The sequence below is a fragment of the Notothenia rossii genome (assembly GCF_949606895.1).
Source record: "Notothenia rossii genome assembly, chromosome: 5".
NCBI classification, from domain to species: domain Eukaryota; kingdom Metazoa; phylum Chordata; class Actinopteri; order Perciformes; family Nototheniidae; genus Notothenia; species Notothenia rossii.
Window position 1 is genome coordinate 33,035,958 of NC_136903.1, and position 23,411 is coordinate 33,059,368.

Genomic DNA, 23,411 nt, shown 5'->3' on the forward strand with positions numbered 1-23,411 from the left:
GTGTCAAACTACCCTTGTGCCAGATACTGAACCTCTAACTGCTCCCGTAAGGCATGTCTACGGTATTGAACTGTGTGTAAGTCGCTTTGGATAAATGCGTCAGCTAAATCATTAAGTTAATAACAATATGAATATAGAAAACATGGCAAGGTGGTTCTATAGAACAGCATGAAAGTAAAAGTTGAAATATGAAATCTTGCAAAACAAAGTATAGCTCTAACACAAGGTGATTTTAACAGCGCTGTTCCACCACTGATGTGTGATGACTGCTGAGGAGAAGTGAAGGTGCCACATGGATCACATTATTATGGATGGATAATTGCAACAGTAATTCTGAGCTGTTAACAGCCTCACACATCTGAGCGACACATTCAGTGAATCCTGGTGGGATGGAAAGGTTTCCTTTACCAAAAATAAGCTGTTTATTCTCACCTTGATGCAATCATCATTTCAAATCTTTTTTTGAATGAAGGTTTTAGATAAAAAATAGAAACACTGTCCCTGCGTGAGTGAGGGGGTTTATTACTGATGATTCACACTTCCCCTTTAAATGACTCAGGCCTCAAGATACATCTGATGGACCCCATGGAGCCAGCTGTATGATCTCATGTGAACACAGGCTGGCCATATTCTCCTCCACTCAGAGATACTGCACCGTCTAGCAACTGTTAGCATCCCTTTACGCAGCCTCAGCTACTGCAGCTGCTATGGAGAAGCTGCTTGTGTACATGACTGTAGTATAACAAAAATGATCCGTTTTAGTGAGATTTTTGTAATGGTCAACAATATGTATCAGCACTTAGAAGATATACATAGTAGTAATTCACACTTTATATATTAAAATATGATTTCATCTGACAGCATTGCCATATTTGCTGTTATTGTATATTTTTATTCCGTTTCCCAGATGAGAACATCTGATAACTCAGTCTGATTAAAACCTACAGACATAAAACACAAAGAGCTTCACCGAAAGCAACTTCTTTACAGATTTAAATTAAACATGAACACCCCATGAATCATCATACTTTAATCCCAACATCAAAGTAATGTCTGTATAGTTTTCAAGCTTGGCGACAAAAGACTTAGATCTCAGTCTCCCTTCATCAACTTTCTTGAAATATGCATAAAAAGGGAAACACACAATGAATAGGAATTCAAGACATGAAATAGTACAGATGGGAAATTCTAGAGATACTATATTTACAGCTCTGGAAAAAGAGACCACAATTGTTCTTAAATCTCAATCTCTACCTGTAGCCATGCCATTCCATTCCAGTGTCTGCTGAATTCCAACACAGATAAATGTTTTCAGTATTTTATCAAATTAAAAGTTGTATATTTTACTTACATACCTATAAATAGTAAAACCAGAGACACTGAAAATGCTGCAGTGGTCTGTTAATTTTTTCCAGAGCTGTATCTATAGATATGTGTGTGTTTAGCCAAATTATTTAAGTGTAATGTAAACATGGATGTAGTGAATATCTTTAAGAAGTTGTTAACTGGTGTTGCACAGGTGTTATTTTAATTTTCATCATGTGCATGCAAAATGCTGTAGCACAGATTTGTGTAGAAAATCAAAGTTGTTTTTTTTTTGCTCAGTATTTAAGGACTTTGTTGAGAAAATAATGAACGAAAAGAATTAGCAACACTGGATGTTGGAAACTAATACATGTTGAGCCTCTGCTTTCCCACACATTTTTACAGGTTGTAAAAAAATAAATCCGCACCCTGACTCATTTTCAGGAAAGTGGTAGTTTTCAGATAATTATCTTTTAGAAAATATGTGCAAGAAATTGAGAAATTGTGAGTTGTATGAGAAGCAAACATGAAGTGAGCCCCTCTTCTTACTTTCCTATAAGATAATGTAGAGAAAAACCAGAACACAGAATGCTTTTGCAACTTCATTTCAACGCTGAGTAAAGTTGTCTTCAGTTATTTCAGAGGTGTGTGTCTTATCAGAAACATGACTTCATAAGACGACCAATTTCAGCTACAGAGGTCAGAGTCCAGCTTCAAACCTCTATACTGATTTAGCCAAAATGTTAATCACATTCTTACGACCCAAACTGCCCGATAAACAGATGTCCGTTTGTCCTGAAAGGCGCTGAGAGCATAAAGTGGATTAGTTTGGTTCACTGGGTACTCTACTGTCTAGGATTACATGATATTAGAAAGCTAAATGGCGGATATTGCTAAATTTAGGTTGCATTTTATGTTTATTTGACTCATCGTGGCATTTAATTTATATAATTCTTCCATATATTCCGTCTGTCTTTACCATTCATTTTTCTGCACTAATCTTCTTTGTTACTGCTATTCTTATGCATCAGCAATGATTCGTCAACATCTGTCGTAACCTTGCCGTTTTAAAAGCATTTACCAAAAAGTCCACAACAGTTTTATCCCCAATAGATTTAACTAGGATTATAATTATAATCCTTTCTATGCATGAAATAAAGATAATTTAGAACCAAATGCTAAAACGATTTCTTAAAACTTCCACCCCTTTACTTAAAGCTACACCCACACACAGCGGCATCTTTCTTTTGGGAAGTCAGAAATGAGATGCCTCCTCTCACAGAAATGCTAATTCACAAACACAGCGCCTCATATTTACACATACTTTCTAAAGGAAAATGAAAAGAGGTGGGAATAGTTTTGCTTTGCTTCCTGGGGATGATAAACACATGTATATTTATAACCCTGGCTAAAGCCACGCCAGAGGGAGCCATTCAGTGCAACAATGATGATGATGATGATGGCGATAATCAGCTTTACAAACCTGCATATACGCACATATGTATCTTATCTGGAGCCATTTTCAAAGAAAGGTATCATGGGTTTTTCTAGCACCTGGGTGTACACTCAATAGGAGCGTCTGCAGAAAGGAACGTGATAGGATAAGAGGGGGATTTCACACCACAGTAACAACAGGATGCAATTATTATTGTACTTTTATAGTGGTACTGAACACACTTCTAAGGTATTTTTCTCTTTTCACATGCACAGACAGGCTTGGTGTGCTAAACCAGACAATCAAAGTTAGATTAGAACAGGGCCCATATAGCAGTAAAAACTGAGGAGTAAAAGAAAAAACTAAAGCTGGATTCACTCCCTTATTCATTCATTGAATACTCCCATATATGTATATGGGGAGCTAAGTATAAAAAACAAGAGATTTAAGTCATTTGGGTCCAGACAACATGCTAGCATATCATGCTAACAAACACATTAGCATTATGCCCAAAGGACAGCCGAGGTTCATCATGGGAACACAATGAATTTTTTTACGTGTTTGTCGAACAATGAATATGATCAGAAGCTAGAAAAAAGCGTAAGGGATTGCCCAATTTGACTCACTCGCCATTTGTAGAGCCATGCCTCTCGAAACTTTTGATTCACTTCTCATTTATGTCACCACAGTATTAACTTCCAAATGTACCATTAAAATCAATAATGAACTACAATATAAACTATCTAAAAGAAGCAGTTAACCACAAGTGGCTACGAGAAAAGGTCCATGAATCAAAGTGGGTGTTGCTTAAAAAAAGTGCAATGACGCCTCTCAAAAGACTCCACAAGAAACAGGTCATGAACTATGGCAGCCCAGTCTCACGGCATTTCGTGTTATAGTCACGACATTTAATCTATTGATTCGTGTTCACCAACACGATTTTCCCCTTTTTTTGGTGTCACACAGAACAATTTTAAAAGCAATGTATTTCTATTGGTAGTAACTGCAGCACGTCTTTTTGTTCGTTCGGGTCTTGGAAGACCGGAAGCTGTGGGGTTCATAAAAACATCTTCTTACTCAATATCAAGCCACCATTATTGTTTTTATTTTAAATCGTATAATGTCTGACTTTTTTTGCCGTCTCTGAGGAAAAGAAATGTGGCTCAGAGCCTCAGAATACTGAAATCTTTTTTTCCTTGTAATTTGTTATTCTTTTCAATAATTTACACCATAACGGTGCACAGTTGATACAAAAGGACTTGTAGTTTTTAACTGACTATGGAAAGGGCTTTGTGGTGGATAGTGCAAACAACTTTTAAAAAAGTGACTCCGTTAATTTAATTTGATGACGCCTTCCTCAGAGTCTACGACAGTTCAGTGGCCCGTGAATTAATGTGTAATTTGATATTGGTCACTCTTTTTGTCACACCCCTGTTTGCCAATGGAATAGTGCATTAATGCATTTTCTTGGTATTTTTGCCCACTTTACGTTAACACCACTTAGCTAGAGTAGGACTTGAGTTGGTGTAATGTCTAACAATCTAATTTAGCCACTTACACACATAAAAGCTTCAGTGGGGTTATTACTAACGTGATTTCATTGAACAAAACAATAAAATGCTGTAAGCTTGTATTAACTACGGACAATATTCAAGGAAACTAACCAAACTCTCTAGATGAGGGAGCTTTGAAGTTGTAAAAATGCTAACTCATTTCTGGGATTAGGACTCATTCCTGCACCGCTCTATCGGCATAAACACAAGTGCTCACGTTCACACATACGCACTTAGGCCAAATTCTGGCATCATAGGTTAACATTAACAACTGTTTGTGGAAAATTGTGTGACCTTTCCAACTGACCTACAAAGCGACCTTTAGAGCTGCTGGTCACACCTACAAATATATTCTGTACATTCTATGGTTGCAAAGAAGCAGGGAGAAGAATAAACAAACTAGTTGACCAAATAAATATAGAGTGGCGAAGTCACGCCCATCTACTTCCGGTCCATGGGACCTTATTTCGGAACAATAATGTATTGAATTGTGTGTACTTATCTTATCTGTACTTCCACAGGAATGACTCTTACATGTCTAATATGTGTAATGTGTAATTGTAAAGCGCTTTGAGCACCTGTAAAAGCGCTCTAATAAAAAAATGTAATGCATTATTTATTATTATTATTGAAGTCAATGGAGAGAGAAAACGTATCTTTCGATCCCGTTTGAATTGTGCCATGAATTACAAATATGATTTGTCAATCTTAAAAAATAATTTCCATGTCAAAAAAGTCACAGTTTGTCGTAAAACTGTTGAAATATAAATACGCAACTAGAAAGGCTACAAATCCCAGAGTTGCGTAAGTGATGTCATAACTGTTTTCCTCCACTAAGAGATAGCTAAGATCAGCGCCATATAGATAGATTCTAAGATAAGATAACTTTAACAAGATGCCTGTGTGCTTAGTACCAGGTTGTTATCATACCAGCAATGGGTCTTGCTCGTTCTTTCGCTTCCCGTCTGATGAAAGGACCAGGAGTGGCTGGATCAAGTTAGCTACCTAGCTAGTAGCTAGCACGTTAGTTAGCATCACAGCCTTGTCATTTATATTAGCCTTAACATGAAGTAACATGAAGTAACCCAACATGTTAAACAGTAAGAGTAGTAGTCATATTTCGTGAACCCTTTGAAGAGTACTGTCACCGGTGTGATCATTCTATAATACACAATTTAAGCCCGGGGGAGAAATGCTAACGCTAGCATCGGCGATCGCCGATCTTTTCTACTTCATGCTATCTGCACAAATGGTTAACATTAAACATTAAAAAGACCAGGCAGTTCAGAGAGAATCAAAGGAAGGCGGGCAGGCAGCTTTGCATGATATTCTTCTGGACGTGTTTCATTGTGTTGATAGTGAGGGTAGCAATCGTTTTGTTGACAAAACAGTAGTGACGGCCATTTAGGTGACGTGTGTTGTTCTGCGAGACCAGAGATGTAGTTCATTCAGCGTTTCACACAAACAAATGTGTTACTTCACAGTTTTACGACACATTTTTTTTTTTACTTGCAAAATTATCTTTTAAATTGACAAACATCATATGTGTAATTCGTGGCACAATTCAAACGGGATCGAAAGATAATCTTTCTCTCTCTCTATTGACTTCAATACATAATTTTTTCGAAATAAGGTCCCATGGAGCTCCCCCGGAAGGGGAGGGACTTCGCCACTCTATAAGGCAAAGACATTTAGTATGTTCAAAATCACCCCCTACTGACTATACAGTGAACTCTTCACTCTCTACACCTTTCATTTGAAGGGTATCTTTGGTTATTTTTAAACTCCACCAGGGCCGTGGGAAGTAGGGGTGCTGAGGGTGCTGCAGCACCCCCTGGTGGAGGACAGGGGATCTGCACTTCCACAAGATACAATAATTAAAAAAACGAATGTTCAGCCTTGATGTAACAACGTTCATAATTAAGTAAAGATAACACCCTTTTCACCCCGGTTACATTTTCCATTTGCCCTGTACGATGGGCGCTGTAAGTGATGAAAGTGGGGGATGTTGGCTTATAAGGCGCCCGCAGCTCACAGCCAAAGTGAGAGAGATAGAGAGAGGGGATACCGCGGTACCGGCGGGGATTGTTGTTAGCTTCTGCTGCGCTAACGGATATAAGAAGCTGTTTCTACAATAATGTGGAGGGAGAGTCCTCTCCTGTCAGACTGAGAGGCTCAGTGAGGTAAAGGACTCTGAGGGCTTAGATCAGGGGTCGGCAACCTTTTTGATATGAAGTGCCATTTTAAAAAAAATGTGTTATCAGCGTGCCAACGATCGAGAATCATCAACGGGGGGGGGGGGGGGGGGTTGAGGAGCTTGACTCTTGTCAACTATCAGCAGGAGGGCGGGGGAGCCTCGCTGCGGGGAAGCAGTGTGTGGACCAGTCAGCGCAACTTACATGATGCCGAATTTAAGAAGCACATTTAAATAATTTCTTTAAACGGCATAATAATAAAGACGATCGTCCGTTCTGTGATTCTCCAGAGCACACATGTTATGATATTAGGAGTCAGAGTTAGATGAGATCGCTCTCCCTTTAAGAGAGAGAGAGAGAGGGGTGTGGCTTGTGCATATGTGTTTGTGGATGGTAGAGCGACAGTGAGGGAACGTGTGTATGTTTCTGGAAGTGAAACGAGGCAGCAGAAAAACAGAGGTCTGTGATGTATTTTGTGAAACAGAAGAACAGCTAAATAAATGCAACGGCCTCCCAAGAAGAGCTCGCCTCTCTCCAGTCATTTAAGCTAAAGTGGGTTATTGAACCTCAAGTTTGTTTCTTCTGCCCTCCTCGACTACGGTCTGGGAGCCGACAGGAAAGTTCAACACACAGATGGCCAGTCCGCCCCTTTGTAGCATATTATTTCGATGAGAGATGAGCAGATCGCCACTGGGCTTTCAACTAAATACACAGCCACGCAAAAACTGCTGCATTTGTTCTGCTCCTTATGGGTACTGCAATTAGTGAAGTGCTTTCCTCCGTGGTGAAACGATCAGCACTGCACCACGGAGGAAAGCGGCAGAAAGTCACCTGGAGTTAAAGAGAGCGGGGCTGCGTTACGTGCATGGCTTCCTTCTGCAGGTAACGGGGAGACGCGCTCTGGCGGCGGTCTCGTTCAGGATCCGAAAATACAATTCAAATATTTTTGCACAATTATTCCACTTATTCCACTTAATGCTGGCACGCGTGCCAGGGGTTGCCGACCCCTGGCTTAGATAGTTCACTTTAGTCGAAGTTATCTCAGTGGGTCTCAAACGTTTTGATCACAATTTATGTAAACAAATATTTCCAAGGCACACCTTTATAATTATTAGGATAAATAAAAACAGGTTTGAAATCATTCCAATGTATACTATAGGACAGTAAACCAAAAATATTGTTTAAGACTGGAGAGATTTTAAAATATACATAAATAAATAAATGTTAACTGGTAAAATAAGATATGAATGAACAACACAAATAAAATAAGTTACATGTATTTGTTATTGGCTATGGTAGGTTATTGGAAATGTTCACATACCTACTTATTTGATTAATAAAATGCAAACCGATCTTTTTCATATGGGTGTTTAGAGTTGTACCCCCTAGATCAGTCTCTAATTGGGCGCTCAAAGTGCACCAAATTGAAGCATTTTACTTTAAAATCCCCCCGAGAAGATGTGAATTCCACCCCTCCAATTAAAACATGTTATAATATATAATACATTTGAAGCCTTGTTATATAAGCTGTGCACCATGTCAATATATTTCTCTTTTTGCAGTGTATTGGTCTTTTGTAGAGGTTTTTCATTGCCAGGTAAAATCTTGCCTAGCAGCACATTGGTCAGAACCAGCCCTGGTGTCATCCCCACATTTGAAACATGTTCCCACGGCTATGACCTCCACCCTATTTTCTCCGCTTTCTGTGACTAATTCACTACATTAATTATATTGGAGCAATTGCGCATTCAATGTTATCAATGTACATCCACTACAAGTTTATTTTTGCCATTTACAGGCTCAGATTGTAAATGTAAGTATCTTAAAACATTATGGAAAGAGATATTAAACATTTTTCTACGTATCACTTAATCCGCCCTGATGGGTGTGTCCAACCAAGTCCTGCCTAAATATAAATGTTGTTCGGAAATCTTGTATTGTAAATCGTCATTCGAATGGAATTGTTGAATATATAGTAACTAAAACATTGTAAAATAAGTAAGCTATTATACATGAACCATTATCCAACTATGCTTTAACACCTTATCTTAACATAATCTAAATTGGGTTTCCAAAAATCATACGGTCCATGACTCTGTTACACCACATAAAAACCTTAAAATACTATCCATACATATTGAGAATACCATACCTTAAAAAAAAAAAAAAGACAATAAGACTTATTTGAATTATTGCCTAACAGTGAGACATTTGTAGACGATGCAAATCAGCTGTGGTATTTCCTTGACCCAATATGAGTTAAACAAGCCAAACAATGTTAGAATCAGCAGCGACTGTTCCAGCTGTACAACCATTCACCTGTCTGAGGAAACAGAGAGGTGTGAGCTGAATGCTAACCGCGGCGGTACGTGGAAAGACAGGAGCATTTATTCTGCTCACTGCTGCCTTCTCCAGAGGGCTGCAGAGTGCGAGGCACAACACACAAAGAGAGGCGGGAGATGAACGTTACTTTCCAGCGGCATGATTATCCATTCTGTTGGCCTTCCTGCGCATGCTCATATGGAACACACACACTGTATTCTTCCCTCCACCCTCCTACTCTTTGTCTAATTCCACATGACTTTGACTGAGACTCGGCCAGCCATTGACCGCTGCTGTGTGTGTGTGTGTGTGTGTGTGTGTGTGTGTGTGTGTGTGTGTGTGTGTGTGTGTGTGTGTGTGTGTGTGTGTGTGTGTGTGTGTGTGTGTGTGTGTGTGTGTGTGTGTGTGTGTGTGTGTGTGTGTGTGTGTGTTTGCACAGTTTGTGTGTGTGTGTGTGTGTGTGTGTGTGTGTGTGTGTGTGTGTGTGGGTGGGTGGGTGTGTGTGTGTGTGTGTTTGCACAGTTTGTGTGTGTGTGTGTGTGTGTGTGTGTGTGTGTGTGTGTGTGTGTGTGTGTGTGTGTGTGTGTGTGTGTGTGTGTGTGTGTGTGTGTGTGTGTGTGTGTGTGTGTGTGTGTGTGTGTGTGTGTGTGTGTGTGTGTGTGTGTGTGTGTGTGTGTGTTTGCACAGTGAGGGTGTTATCCTCGCCTGTGGCTCTGTTATGTCCGGTGTTGCTGATTTGTGAATCTCACACCACCTGGTATGTTGTTTTTGCTGCTGCCGCTTACATGAGTGTGTGTGTGCATGTGTGTGTCCTGTAAGTGGTTACGTGCCTGGTTTACCTGAGGCAAGAACAAAGCATACATGTCTTCATACATGTTTCTGCATCAGTATATTGGCTCCTCAACAGTTAAGTGTGTGTGTTTGTGTGTGTGTTTTTGTGTGTGTATTTGGCATGCATTCCTACTGAGCTGCTTCTATCAAAGCCCTTGGCTGTTCAACAACCTGCCCAACAAAATCAGGGTTGTTGCTATTCCACTTGTCTTTTAATTTTTTCCAGTGTGTCCGCACATTTCCTATGCTCTCATATAGGATAAATAGAAAAGCAAATAAATGTCTCACAATAGAGTTGTGCAGTGAGGACTTATTTTTGTAGGTTGAGCTAGAACTTAGCATTTCACGGGCTCCAAAATAAGCTTTGTGTCAGAGACAAATGTATGATGCTTACACATACATTTTGTCAGAATGATTATCTCCATATATCAAAACCACTTTATTAAAAAATATATAATCTTAGGCTATAACATCAAGGTCACAACCGCTAAGCTAACGGCGGTTAATGTTCGGTATGATGGCGTTTAGTTATACTTATTTAAGGCTTCAGAGATTCACGAGTTAGGTATTTACTGGCGTATTATATAGAACAAAATCTGAAAATCCACTTGGCTTGCCTTAACCCTAGACCTTCTTTCATGCATTTAACCAAAAACACATCAGCAAAACTTTGATTTCGATACGAGGGAACCAAAATGGATAAAAGGCTAATTTGTTTCAGGATATCCGGACTCATTCCTGCACCACCCTGTAACTGCAACCAAACAATTATTATCATTCCAAAACACATGAGTAAGTTATGAAAACAAACATTGTAATACATTTTGATTATTACTGCCAGAATGCTAATAACATTGATAGCATCAGAATTCTGTGATCACACTAGAATTTCTGGCGGGATTTGACAGACATTTTGTCATTTTGTTCTATTGCTGCAACAACTATGAACGTATCAATTAGTTAATCAAGAGAAACATAATCAAAAGCAAATAACACCTTTAAGTGCAAAAAAAATGGCTCTCAAATATGGAGATTTCCCACTTTTTGTCTTTTTATTTTTCTACCATATTCTTCTTTGGTCTGACAAAACAAGAAATCTTAAGCATCACATTGCACTTTGTGAAACTAACCTTTTATAGACCAAACCAATTGAAAAAATAATAGGCAAAATAATCAATACTGAATATAATTATTAGTTGCAGCTCTATAACAAAAGAAGTAAGAGTCATATGACAAAAAGTAAAGCGAAGAAAACACATAACGAAAACATGCTCAAATTACATTAACTGAGTTTTATATCATGCTCCTTTTCAGGTTTCTTTTATAACATTTAAAGTTTGCCAATATGTTTCCAGTATTAGCCTTGAGATGTTGCACTGCTTCTGTACACCCTGAGACTCACAAGCTCTCCTTCCTGTTCTTGCCTCACTCTGTTGCCATGGATACTACAGGCCGTTGCCAAGCGAGGAGGACGGCTCGGTGTCGAGCAACGGCTCCGCGAAGCTGAACACCAGCAAGAGCTCTTCAGCCCGGAGGACGGCGACCGGCAGCAGCAGCAGGAACGGGAAGGAGAGGAGCACCAATGGTGAGGGGGGGGGGAGATATGGAGGAGATATGGAGAGGGGGGCTCAGAGAGAGATACATCGATACAGAAAGGATAAAAGATGAAAGAGAAACATTTATAAGTGATGGAAGAACTCTGAGATTAATAGACAGACAAACACATAAATGGATGAATCATTTCCTTTACGTCTGCCACCACTAGAAAGACTTTCATTGGTAATAAACAAGTATTGGTCACCCTCAACACACACCACACACTCTTACACTATTATATTTTACCCAAAGGATAATTACTAAGATCTAATAAAGTACACATGAGCACAAGCACACTCATACAGTACATGCCGTGACTCAGCTAGCTCCTGTCAGTCATCGTCAGTGACAACACACACTCATCACATGTCTTTTCAATCATAACTGAATCAAGAGAGACATCTCAGGTGTTCGTATTTCAGTGTTTTCATCTGACTTTGTTCCAGTATGAATAGCTGAAAATGTAAGATAGAGATGAGAGCTAAAAGATGGCAGACATAAGCACAGCATCAAGTTACTTTAGATTAGAATCACTGAGGAAACACAGAAAAGTTGGGGAGTTCTCGGAGAGTTGTGACAGCGTTCCGTCAGATTAGGTGTTTTTCGATGCATACAACCAACAGCATATAGTTTGAGCGTTAGCAAAATGACTCATCGTTAAACCTGTGAGACAAACTCTGAGGAGCTATTAAAAACAAATCAGCACTGTCATTATACCAGCTGAAAAAGAAACGCTGGTGTCGCTCTCACCTTGTGAGTCTGATTATGAGTCACTGATGTATTCAGAGAACTTGATACAGCGCTGGAGGCGGGGACTAGAGGGGGATTGTTCTGTATTCAGCTTTTAGAACATTTTACAACTTTTAGCTCCTACTGATTTACATGCTATTCAAGTGTTTTTAATACATTTAACTTGTAAATATATATATTTATATATACGCTCATTTACAGATGTCTCTTTCCTGATGCAGGTTAATGGGAAGAAGTATTTCTCAGCCCAATAGCATCCCTTGACAGACACAGAAGATGTGTCATCATGGCAAAACGTGCTCCTGCAGACTCGCACTGTAGCAGGAACTTCTGCAAATCTGTTTAATAAGCTGTACAAATGTGTCAAATAAGTCAAAATGTAAGGTACTAGAACTTCCCTACTTACTTATACTTTTGCTTGATTATTTTTTGAGAAAATAGTTGTACTTTTTAATCCACCGCATCAATTTACAGTTTTACTTTGCAGATAAATAGGAATAATACAAAATATAAATGAACTAATAAAGTATGTTGTATTATTATAGGTTAAGCTTCCTAGCATTATACTATATAAACTATAAACACTACCTCTACCAAGCATAACATTGAGTGGATAAAAACATGAATGCGTTATGTAAGGGATCATGTGCAGCGATGCGGTCATTATGGGGAAAAGAACACAGAATGACTGATCAGGAGCCCGACGCAAAGCGGAGGGATCTAGATCGGCATGCATGCAGTTTGCTTTTCAGTTAAATCGAACGGACTTCTTTGTGCAGATGTGAGCGTCCTTAACAACGGTCAATAAATCCTTGACAGTGGTCTGTCTGTTCTGGATTAACAACGTGTCACATGTTCTGAATTGACCAATCAGAATTGAGTATTCAACTAAGCCATGTAATAAAATAATTTATTACATGAATATTATTCTGAAAAGGACCATATGGAAAACAATTTATTTCCCAAAGCGTTGGAAAGGTAATGGAAATGTAACCAAAGTTGCATCAAATATAATTTATATTTTATCTAATCGCCGAAATAGTAATACTATAACGATAATACATACTGTATCGTTTAGTAATGAAATGTAAAATGGCATTTAACTGTAGAGGTATTTTGCTGGTGAGAGATTTTTACAATCACGCCCTCTAGTCTACAGTGGCTTTAGTCTGTAGGAGCGAGTAAGCCTACTATTTGATTTGTTTTAGATAGGCACAACATGTTTCATATGCAGACCTTATTTTCCAGCTTACCATGTTAAAATAAAAATGTTTCAGTGGTAAGAAAGAGTAATTTTTTTTGGTCATGAAAAATTAGGTAAAGGTCATGTAGAAGTCATGGAAAAGTCATTGAAAATCATTGGTGAAAAAGTGTATGAACCCTGACCAGTGTTATCCTATTTCCGCTTCAGCAATAATAAATTGTTATACATTTAGTTTCACTTGTTAGATGCTTTTACCCAAAGTGACTTATGGCACATTTCCATTGCAGGGCCTCGCTCGGCCTAGTACGGTATAGTTAGGCCTTGTTAGGCCTTGTTAGGCCAGGCTCACTTTATGCTGCGTTTCCATTACAGTTTAGTAGCTGGGGCAGTAACTATAGTAACGCAGTGTAGGCGGAGCCGTGACGTCATCTTCAATGAGAACCACCGAAAACCAACATCAGCCGTTAGCTGTTAGCACTCAAGCTCACAGTTCCTCATATCTGTTCAGAAACTAGACGAAAGTTAAACAAGTACAAACCACATACATACTGTCTGTGTCATGGCGAATACAGTCGCTGGTTTATTTATGTCTGTAGGCCGTTGCTGTGAGTGTGGACGGTCGGAGCATATACTGCGTTAGCTTAGCAGATCTCCATTCATAAAACACGCATTTAAAAAGGTTTTTTGCCTGCCGTCTGTCTGCAGACTTGTCAAAGCATTAATTCATGGTTTTTACTAACCGGTATCAGTATGTTGTTACTTCGGCATCATTTTGAAACGTGTATTACAATTAAATCACGGTCAAATATGTTCATTTTGTTGAAGTTGTAGCCCCCTTGCCAGCGATTCTTTCTCTATTTTAGCATACTCAGGCCGACTCAGTCTGGTTGTTGGCCCGCTAAGAACCTCGATTTTATGGGGCCAGAAAAACTGTGAAAAAGTACCCGCTAGCCGGTACTACGCCAAGTGGAAACGCAACCAAAAACGGGCCTCGCACAGCACGGCACGCTTAGACCGCGCTGTAGTGGAAATGCGCCATTACATACACTCACTACTGTGGGCAATCCCCACGGGAGCAATTTGGGGTGAAGTGTCTTGCCCAAGGACAAAACTGCTGACTGTTGTGGGGACTGAACCAGTGCTCCCCTGATCTAAAGATAAGCGCACTAATCCACTGAGCCACAGCCTCCCATTTTAACAATGCATATCTGTGGGTCATGCATTTTCAAGTTTATTTGATAACTGAAACGGAAATCAAAAACTCCTTATGTTGCATACAGCTAAATTACATTAGACTAACATACTTGGTATTTTTAAGCACTCCACTTGGATTTAAAATTATACTTGTTTCCACAACGCATTGATGCAAAACATGCGATTTTTGGAATGTTAAAAAAGTCACATTCATGTGGCTGTTGCTTGGATAATTAGTATGCATCCACACAGCTCCCTCTCCAGTGTGAATAATCTCATATATTGACAAAGAGTCCTATTCAGACTCATGATTATACGATACAGGCTTTTATCTGTGCACCTGGTGCAGGTAAATGAACTGTATCTACGACATGACTTGTTGAGCAGATTACAAGCAGATGTGTTTCCGGCTCTGCACGCTCACAATTGGTTGCATAAACATCGCTCAGATCTCGGATAACGCTGCCACACTGCCTCTGTTCGGAGAACTGTTGGGCCGCTGTGATTTTCCAATCTCTTTTGCATCAGCACACCAAGGTTAACAGTGATTTGTGTGATTTATAGTGTTTATGAAAGCAACTGAACGAATCCCCGGAGGAGAGGAAGAACATTTGTTTCATTTTCTCAGGAAGAGATGGACAGAATTATTTTTTTAAGAAGGGGAAAAAAGGACAGATTAAAGAAATGCAAGGGAACGTTGAAAAGTGTTCAGGAAAATGACAGATTAATAAAAAAGGAGATCCTAGAGGCATTGAGGTGTGATTCAGAGGGAAAGAAGGAATTCATTATTAATCATATGAAGGATAATAAGGAGCAATGTAGTCGAAAATGGCAAAAGCGGCAGAAACATCGACAATTTAAGAAGGTTGGGACACCTAGTTGCTCTATATATACAAATATTACTGCTGAAGTGTGCTGTGAGCCTCTTCAACATTAGAATATATGTCTTGCCTTCTTAAAGCTACAGTACAGACTGTTAGCCTGAAAGCAACTTGACTCAGTTGACCTTGAAGAGGAATGCTAAAGGTGAGGGAAAAGGAGGATGACATTAAATAAAGGTACTGGTATCAATGACACACTCAAAGATCATCTTTATCATCACATCACTTTTTCTGTGCGCGGATACATGCAAATACATAGGTCAAATATTCTTGTGTGGCTAAAGGACTCAATTCAATACTTTATTGAGTTGAAACATGTTGATCACTGCAGACATTAGGGAAAATACAGTCAAGGAAATATGTGAATGTCATAATGTTTATCCCATAGGATATCATATTATACTGTATATATCATATTTTCTTCCCCTGGTATTTATTGTTTTTAGTTAAGATCATTTGAAAATATTTGGTCAATTCTTGGCTCAACTTTCGTCAAATGTATGACTCTGCTGAACACTTATCTTGCATCAACATACAAATGAATGATAATTTGATCATTATAGTTTGGTGTCAGTTTTAAGTTAATTTTACTGCTTTTATTTTGAAGGCAGCAGCAGGCACTATGTGATCGGTAATGTGGTTTGCTTTGGAAAAGGCATATCGTTTTTACCAGGGAAATGAAAAAACTCTTTGTATGTTTGATTGTTAAAACGCGTTTTTTACATAGATATCATATTTAACCCTAACAACACATTTTCTTTATTAAAGTGAGTCAGAGAGAGAGAGATGGAAGATGTTCTCAGATCCTTTACTTAAGTAAAAGTAGAAATACTTTGGTCGGAAAATACTCCATAACAAGTAAAGTCCTGATTTCAAAATGTTACTTACTGTAAGTAGATGAAAGGAAGTATTATCACAAAAATGCAAGTATCTAAAGTAAAAGTACTCATTATGCACAATGGCTCTTTTGAATGTATCATATTATTATAAAATACTATATTGTCGCGTTTTATTCGCTTATACATATATGTAAGAGCTTTTAATGTTGTAGTTTGTCAATGTTTATCCAATTTAAAAGGATTTTATAAGGAGTAGAGTACTGCATCATATATCAAATATGTCATTTGTTTTTTAATGTAAAAGAAGCATGTAACTATGAGTGTTGGATTAATGTAGTAAGAGTACACTATTTTGCCTCGAAAATGTAGTACAAAATGGCATAAAAAAATAGTAGTCAAGTACAGTACTTGAGTACATGTAGTTACATTCCACCACATTCAAATCAACCCTCCCATGTTCAGCAGCTCTTGGGACAGTAGTATTACGTCTCATGGGGGAGTACATGTTATCCGCACAGTGTCCTGGTGTGGGACATGGTTCACAGCCTCTGCTGCTCCTAAAACCACCTATCCTGACCTCACCTGTCACTCAGTGAGTGTCACCACGGTAACAGTGGAGCATGCTGAGCTGCAGGCGCCATGGTGACAGTGTGGGTTATAAGCTGGGCTAAAGGCAGACAGTGAGTCACATTGGAGCCAGTACAGAACCACACACACACACACACACACACACACACACACACACACACACACACACACACACACACACACACACACACACACACACACACACACACACACACACACACACACACACACACACACACTATTACATACAGACAGAGCCTCATTTACTGCGCGATCTGACCTCACGCCATACAGATGATGTTTACTCATCGAGCCATACAACATAAAACTGCACTCAGTAGTGATTTTTGAAGTCTGAGCCATGGGACCCAAACACAATTAGAAATGTATTGCTCTAATGTCTAGAGTTACCCTGACAACCAATGTATTTTACATTTGAGTCATTTTATTTTGGAGTGAAGGCCAATGTAAGCATGGAAGCAAAACAACACAACACCAGGAAGGTAGATGCAGGTCCTGGTACAGACACATACAATCTCTGGTCTCACACACACACTCTTACTGTTACATACAAGCAATCCTTCTATGTTCTAATAAGTGCTGTCAATCAACTAGAAAATATAATTGCGATTCTGACAAAACCATTAACTAGGTAGAGTCCACATGTTTGGTCCTAGTCAGGATACAATAATTGATTTAAAATGCATTATTAAGGTACCTTACTTGAAAACGTTTTTCCTCCAAACTATTTTCCAGTTGTTAAAAAAAGCCAGACTTCTCAAATATAACATACATTTTATGAACTCTAATTACCAACCTACCATCTATCTAAAATGGCAGTATTTTAGTCTGGCAGGACTTGGCTTGGGAACCTTTATGGTCATGGGTTCAAGTCCTGAATCGAACCAAGTACAGAATGGTACTTTAAGAATAAGAAAAAGTGACGAATAATAAGGACTTCATTCAACCCTCTGTTCGCATTCCATAAGCCAATTGAAAACTCAATATGCAGCGTCACAAAAATACAACAACTACATTCAGCTTCAGCTTGTATCAAAACTAGTATGCAAACTAAATACTCATGCATTGGTAAAGTTTTTTTCTTAAATTTCACAATTATACTCGGATGATTGAACAACATTTGTGTTTGAATTACAGGGAATTGGCAGAATGCGTAATTGATCTCAGCTTCCTGGAAGTAATGTTTCTGTCTAACCTATTTGTTTTCCTCTTCCTCTCAGATCCCTATGAAGACCATTCCAGCTCCCTGCGTCTCATCACCATCAAACCAATGACTGCTCAGCCCACCTACTCCTACCCCTCCTCCTCCTCCCACAGCCAGGACTCTGTGGTCCTCAATGGGGAGGTGAGTCTGCTCACACACACACATATCCATAATGCACACACACCCTCAAGGCTTCTCATACTCAGCTGTGAGGTGATCCTGCAGCGTTGACAGTATAAGGCAGAATCATGATGCATTAAATGTATGCCTCTCCTGTGTTATAGTGTGTTATTTTAAGCCCTGATAAATAATAATGTTTAAAAATTGTCTTAGGCTATTAACATCAAGTATTTTTTAATGACTTACAAGGTCAAGGTTTTAATACTGCATACATATTTGTCACATTTATTATAATAATTCCTATTGAACCTCCAACTGCTCCAGGGCAACCTCTCTCACACCAGGGATTAAAGAGGACATATTGTTGTCCCTCTATTGTGACATGTTAACATATTTCAATGTGCAAATGCAAAAAGCTCTTTATTTGTCTCAAACTGCCTGTGCTGCAGCACCTCTTGGATTGGTTAGCTGGCAGGCTCTGTTGTGATTGGTCAACCACTCAGTGATGTCCCGCTCCTTAGACTATCACTTATAAACTGTTGGAGTGTAAGCCAATAGAATGTCAGGTAAGTAAATCAAAAGAGTCACTTCTCACTCTTTTCCTCCCTTCCTCTTTACTCGATTTCTCTCTGCACCTCTCTGCAGCTGAGACAGAGATAACACAGGCTGAAGATAAATGATCCCTCAATCTATAAACATAAGACCCGAACATTCCCTCGGGCCCTCTCTGGTTTCCAGTTCAGTTGCGATTGATCGAGTGTGCATTAGCAGAAAATATCATGTTATGGTGTAACACATTCTATGAGTATGGAGCTGTAGGGAGTGTTTGGTATCACATTTAAAACAGAGGAACAGTCCATCATAAAACAATTAAAAACAATCTCAATTGGAAATGAATTTCCTTTCCTCCTCTGATGGATTGTCTGCAGGCGAACCACGCAGGGCTGAAGCAGAAGTCGGACATCGAGCACTACAGGAACAAGCTGCGGCAGAAGGCCCGGAGGAAAGGCTACGGAGAGTTTTCTCTGTCCGAGACCGGCAGCCACGGCTACAGTCACCGCGACGCCAGGCACAGTCGGCACGACAACGGGGTCAAGGAGCCACTGACCGCTGAGGAGAAGAGGGCCTCGTTCGCTGGGTGTCATAAGAGGTAAGGTGCAGTGACCTGCAGTGAGGCAGTGGGGGGGTTAATGGGGGTAGTATCTAGTATCATCTAGTCAGAGCCAGATTACACACATATGAACCCCTTTTAAAACTGCTGTTATTTTCATTTAATGCTACTTTATACTTCTACTCCACTACATTTATTTTAACACTCACAGTTACAAGCTACTTTGTACAAATACAAACACACAATGTGCAGATATTGTATAAATCAGTACAGTACTACAGTACTAATCTACACAGTATTTCTAGTATCTAAGTTTTCCAACATTGCCACACTACAATACTAAATTGGTCCTACATGTATACAGTAAACAACAGTAACAATCAACCATAATAATAATAATAATAATATACTGTGAAAAGATCCATTCTGTGTAATGAGAACTTTAACTGATAATGATTCTGTTCTATATTATTCTGAAACGGGTCATTGTGCAGAATGAGTACATTTTGAAATCGTGACATTTACTTGCAGTGGAGTATTTTGACTTACCTTTACTTAAAGTACTTTACTTTTAGTAAAGGATTTGATTACTTCTTCCAACACTGAGCTCAGGTATTAACGTTCATTATTTTCGCTCCCTGTTTTGATTGAAAGTCTAATTTTGAGAATGTTTTAAGGCTAGACATCATGTTTGCCATTGTTGCAGCTGCCCCCAGTATACATACAGTACAGTATACATATATATGAACCCTATCAGATATCATAGTTTTGTTCAATTTCATCATTATTAAAGAAGTTTTAGTATAAAGTGCTTAACAAGGTTTCCACTGGGAACCACAGACTGCTTTCGGTGTGCAGCTGTAGAGCATAGTTGCTTAGCAACACATAAGGAGTGAGTTGAGTGAGGGGTGATATTTGGTCAGCACATTAATATTTTAACGTTCATACAGACAAGTTTTTGTTTGTTTGTGTCAGTTACTGAATTAACACAACCTTTACCTGCAGTTATACTTACTGTTCAGACTATGTAAAGCAGCTGTTTGCCTTCTCAATCTGTGGATGTGTGAAGTCATATGATTGACAAGTGACGTCAGGGATGTGCAGAAACACCAGAGCATTAAGCACCACTCAGGTTTTTATGTAAAAATGGAATTTAATGAAGCTCACTTTCCACTTTTAAATTACCTGTCCATTGATTTCTGTTAAATCAAACTACTGATTAATAAGGTAAGACTGAGAAAATGTATCCCAACAGTTTTTAATAATAAAAATAATTACAAAGTAATAATACAAATAATTATACTAACAATAATATACATAGTAGATGTTTCATTAGCGCTGCTCAAAGACACTATACATATACAAGATCAAATTCCCCAAACAATTATTTAAAAAAATATTTTTAAAATATTAGTCACAGATTCAAAGCAGCTTTGAAATGGTGAGTTTTGATTTGTGTTTTAAATATGGACAGATTTGTGCGATCATGAATGTGATTGTGAAGGGAGTTCAATCCCCCCAGGTTTAGGTTTCAACTGAAAATGTTCCAGAACCTCCACTAAAATGCAGCAGATGAGATCTACAGTACAGCCCTGAGCTGTAGTTACAATGTGTTTCCTCACACCTCTTCATCCAGGTACTCCCACCCACGGGAGCCCACCTACTGGAGCCGGCAGTCCCTGAGCTGCCCGAGCCCGGTGGAGACGGAGATGGACCTGCTGGTGCTGAGAGAGCGATCCCGGAGGGGAATCCGCAACAACGGCTACGACGTGAGTACCTGATCCCTCTGGGGAGAGCAGAGACAGAGGGTGTTTCTCAATGTTGAGGAAGGCTCCTCCAGAGCCACCACTTCAAGGATGCTACGTCATCGAGTCCCGCCAAAGGACTCTTCCAATGTCCAGGTCCTTGGAATTTTACAGAGGCCGGAGTCCTTTGTTGCGGGAAATTTCGAGACTGCACATGTGTATCCTCCGCGGTCTTAAAATCCCCACAATGCTTTGCGCACGGACCAATTTCCAAAATCTTTGGCGGAAATCGCGCTCCATTTAAGGCGGGGCCTCGCATATGACGCAGACTTGCACACCTGTTAGCCTGTTCCACCATTGTTCGTTTTCCGAGGCTAGGAAGGATTCCTGCCTCGCTTCTGAAGGACCTGACTCGGAAGACATGTCCTACCAAGGAAGCGTCCTCGACATTGAGAAACACCCAGGGTCCTTTATTTCAAAACACTGATGCAGAAGAAATGCGCACCAGTGCAAATAAAAATATGTAGGATGCAGTTCAAAGTTTTCACCAAGTGAGTAGAGGCTGTGATTAGAAATATTCAGAAAAATACCCAACTGCAAACTAGGTAAAGTCAAAACTTGAAGTTTGATTTTGTAAAACACTATATTTTTTACAGTCTTAAATATAAATCAGAGTCAGAACCAGAATTGGTTTTATTACCAAGTAGGTTTACAAAAATGAGGAATTTTCTTGGATACATCAAAATATTCTAATATTATACATGCCGTTGATGTCAGGTAACGGAAAAACACAAAACAATACTTTTGAATGTAATATTGAATACAATAAAAAATACTCAGTACATCCAATATAAATATATTTAGTTTCCACTATATTTTTGACATTTTTTAATTACATTTTTTTTGTCAGAATAAACGTAGGTCTCTGAATTAAATCTGTGTGTGAATCTGATTGTCATCGCTACCTTATATTTAAGCGTTTATTGTGCAACCACTGAAAAACTGTCCAGCATCAGTAGAATGGCTTACGTGGTTACTTGTATATGTTGAGGTTGTTCTAGGGCTGTTGCTTGGCGTGGGGAGAATATTGCTCCACTTTCTCTGGTCCCCGAGATTGGTCTTCCAGTAGTTCTGGAGAGAGCTTTCGCACCTGTGGCCACTAACGGTCATAATTTCTCTGCTTTGTTTCAAGACCCGCATCAGAAAGCTTTTGAATGGTGGTACTTTTCCAGTTGGTCTACCTGCTCTTGACGTAGCTCTGCATGTCGTCTTTTAGGTGCTTTTTTTTTCTGGAGATAGGCACTCCTCAATCCACTCCTCCATAGTAAGACCCCCCCGGAGGCCAAAGTTAGCCTTAAATGTTTCCATCTTAAGCTTTGTTAGTTAGTTAGTTTCGTAACGGACGTAATGTAACAGTTGTAACGGTTGTAGCTTTTCTCAGACACGGAGGGATACATGACTTGAAAGTAAAAGTAACTACAATCCTACCCGTGACATACGCTCGTTATATCATGGCTAAGAACCAATCAGATTGCTTGATTTGACTTTTCCGTTTTATAATTGTAGGTTAGGCCCAACCTCCCAATCAAATGCCCCCCCCCAATGGATTCAGGTCTGCCGCCGGTTCTGAGTACAGTTTCGCAAAAATGCTAACTTCAAGAAGGTTAACATTTTTATATTTTGTTGAATTTTATAGAGGTACTTATTGAGTTATTTTTGAGGCGTTTTTCGTGCTGTTGATTATATTATGTTACACACATTTATTCACCTAATTGATTCCCTATATAGAAAACTGCAATACAGACCTCTGACCAGCTGACTCATACAGTGTGATGATAGAACCAAAACATGGTAGTGGTGGCAGAGTAAAGCTCTGACACGTTGTTAAACGAATAAAATAATCTTCTGTGAGTATTTCTAACTTTAATCCTTTGCTCCGACTCTGAAGCTGGGAGCTCACACCTCGAGGATTAACAAATCACCTTCCAGTGAACTTTAAAAACCTGCACCAAACAGAAAGATAAAGACAGAAAAGGGAGGAAATGACAAAAAGATTAGAGGAGAAGTGATTAATTTTAACGTCAGGAGAAGATGGAGAGAGGAATAAAAGGAGCAGATGAAATGGGGAAGGGGAGATTTTGAGTGAAATATCTTTCTGGTGCGCCACAGTAACAGCCGTGCTACCTATCTGAATGTCAATGACCCTGCATATGATTATAGCCTTTTCATGGATTCAGATGGGACGCTCAATAGTGTTTAATAGCCTTGTATGCGCCAAGGAGTGTATTTGTGCAGACAGATGCATGTTAGTGTGTGCTGATACAGCAGGTATATCACTCATCAGTTTGGTTTTAATGTGTTGAATTATCCAAATCCCACAGTATACTTTGTATTTCTTTCGGATTTGGCGCTAAATACAGTATTTATTTCCTGTTGTATTGATGTAAACAATATTTAATTATCTTAGAAAAACAATTCTGTCATGCAAATACATTCTTACATACTTCTTTTTTAAAG

The 23,411-nt window shown here is 39.2% G+C and overlaps 1 protein-coding gene across 5 annotated transcripts in view; it reads left to right on the forward strand.

Annotated features, from left to right (window-relative positions):
- Nucleotides 1-23,411, forward strand: part of kiaa1549la (KIAA1549-like a) — a 202,899-nt gene that overhangs the window by 156,441 nt on the left and 23,047 nt on the right. For all 5 annotated transcript variants that reach the window (XM_079680850.1, XM_079680851.1, XM_079680853.1 and 2 more), the window contains 4 exons: nt 11,093-11,226; nt 17,935-18,059; nt 18,968-19,188; nt 20,786-20,918. In XM_079680850.1, coding sequence (XP_079536976.1) covers nt 11,093-11,226; nt 17,935-18,059; nt 18,968-19,188; nt 20,786-20,918 — 613 coding nt within the window. The remainder of the gene's footprint in view (nt 1-11,092; nt 11,227-17,934; nt 18,060-18,967; nt 19,189-20,785; nt 20,919-23,411) is intronic.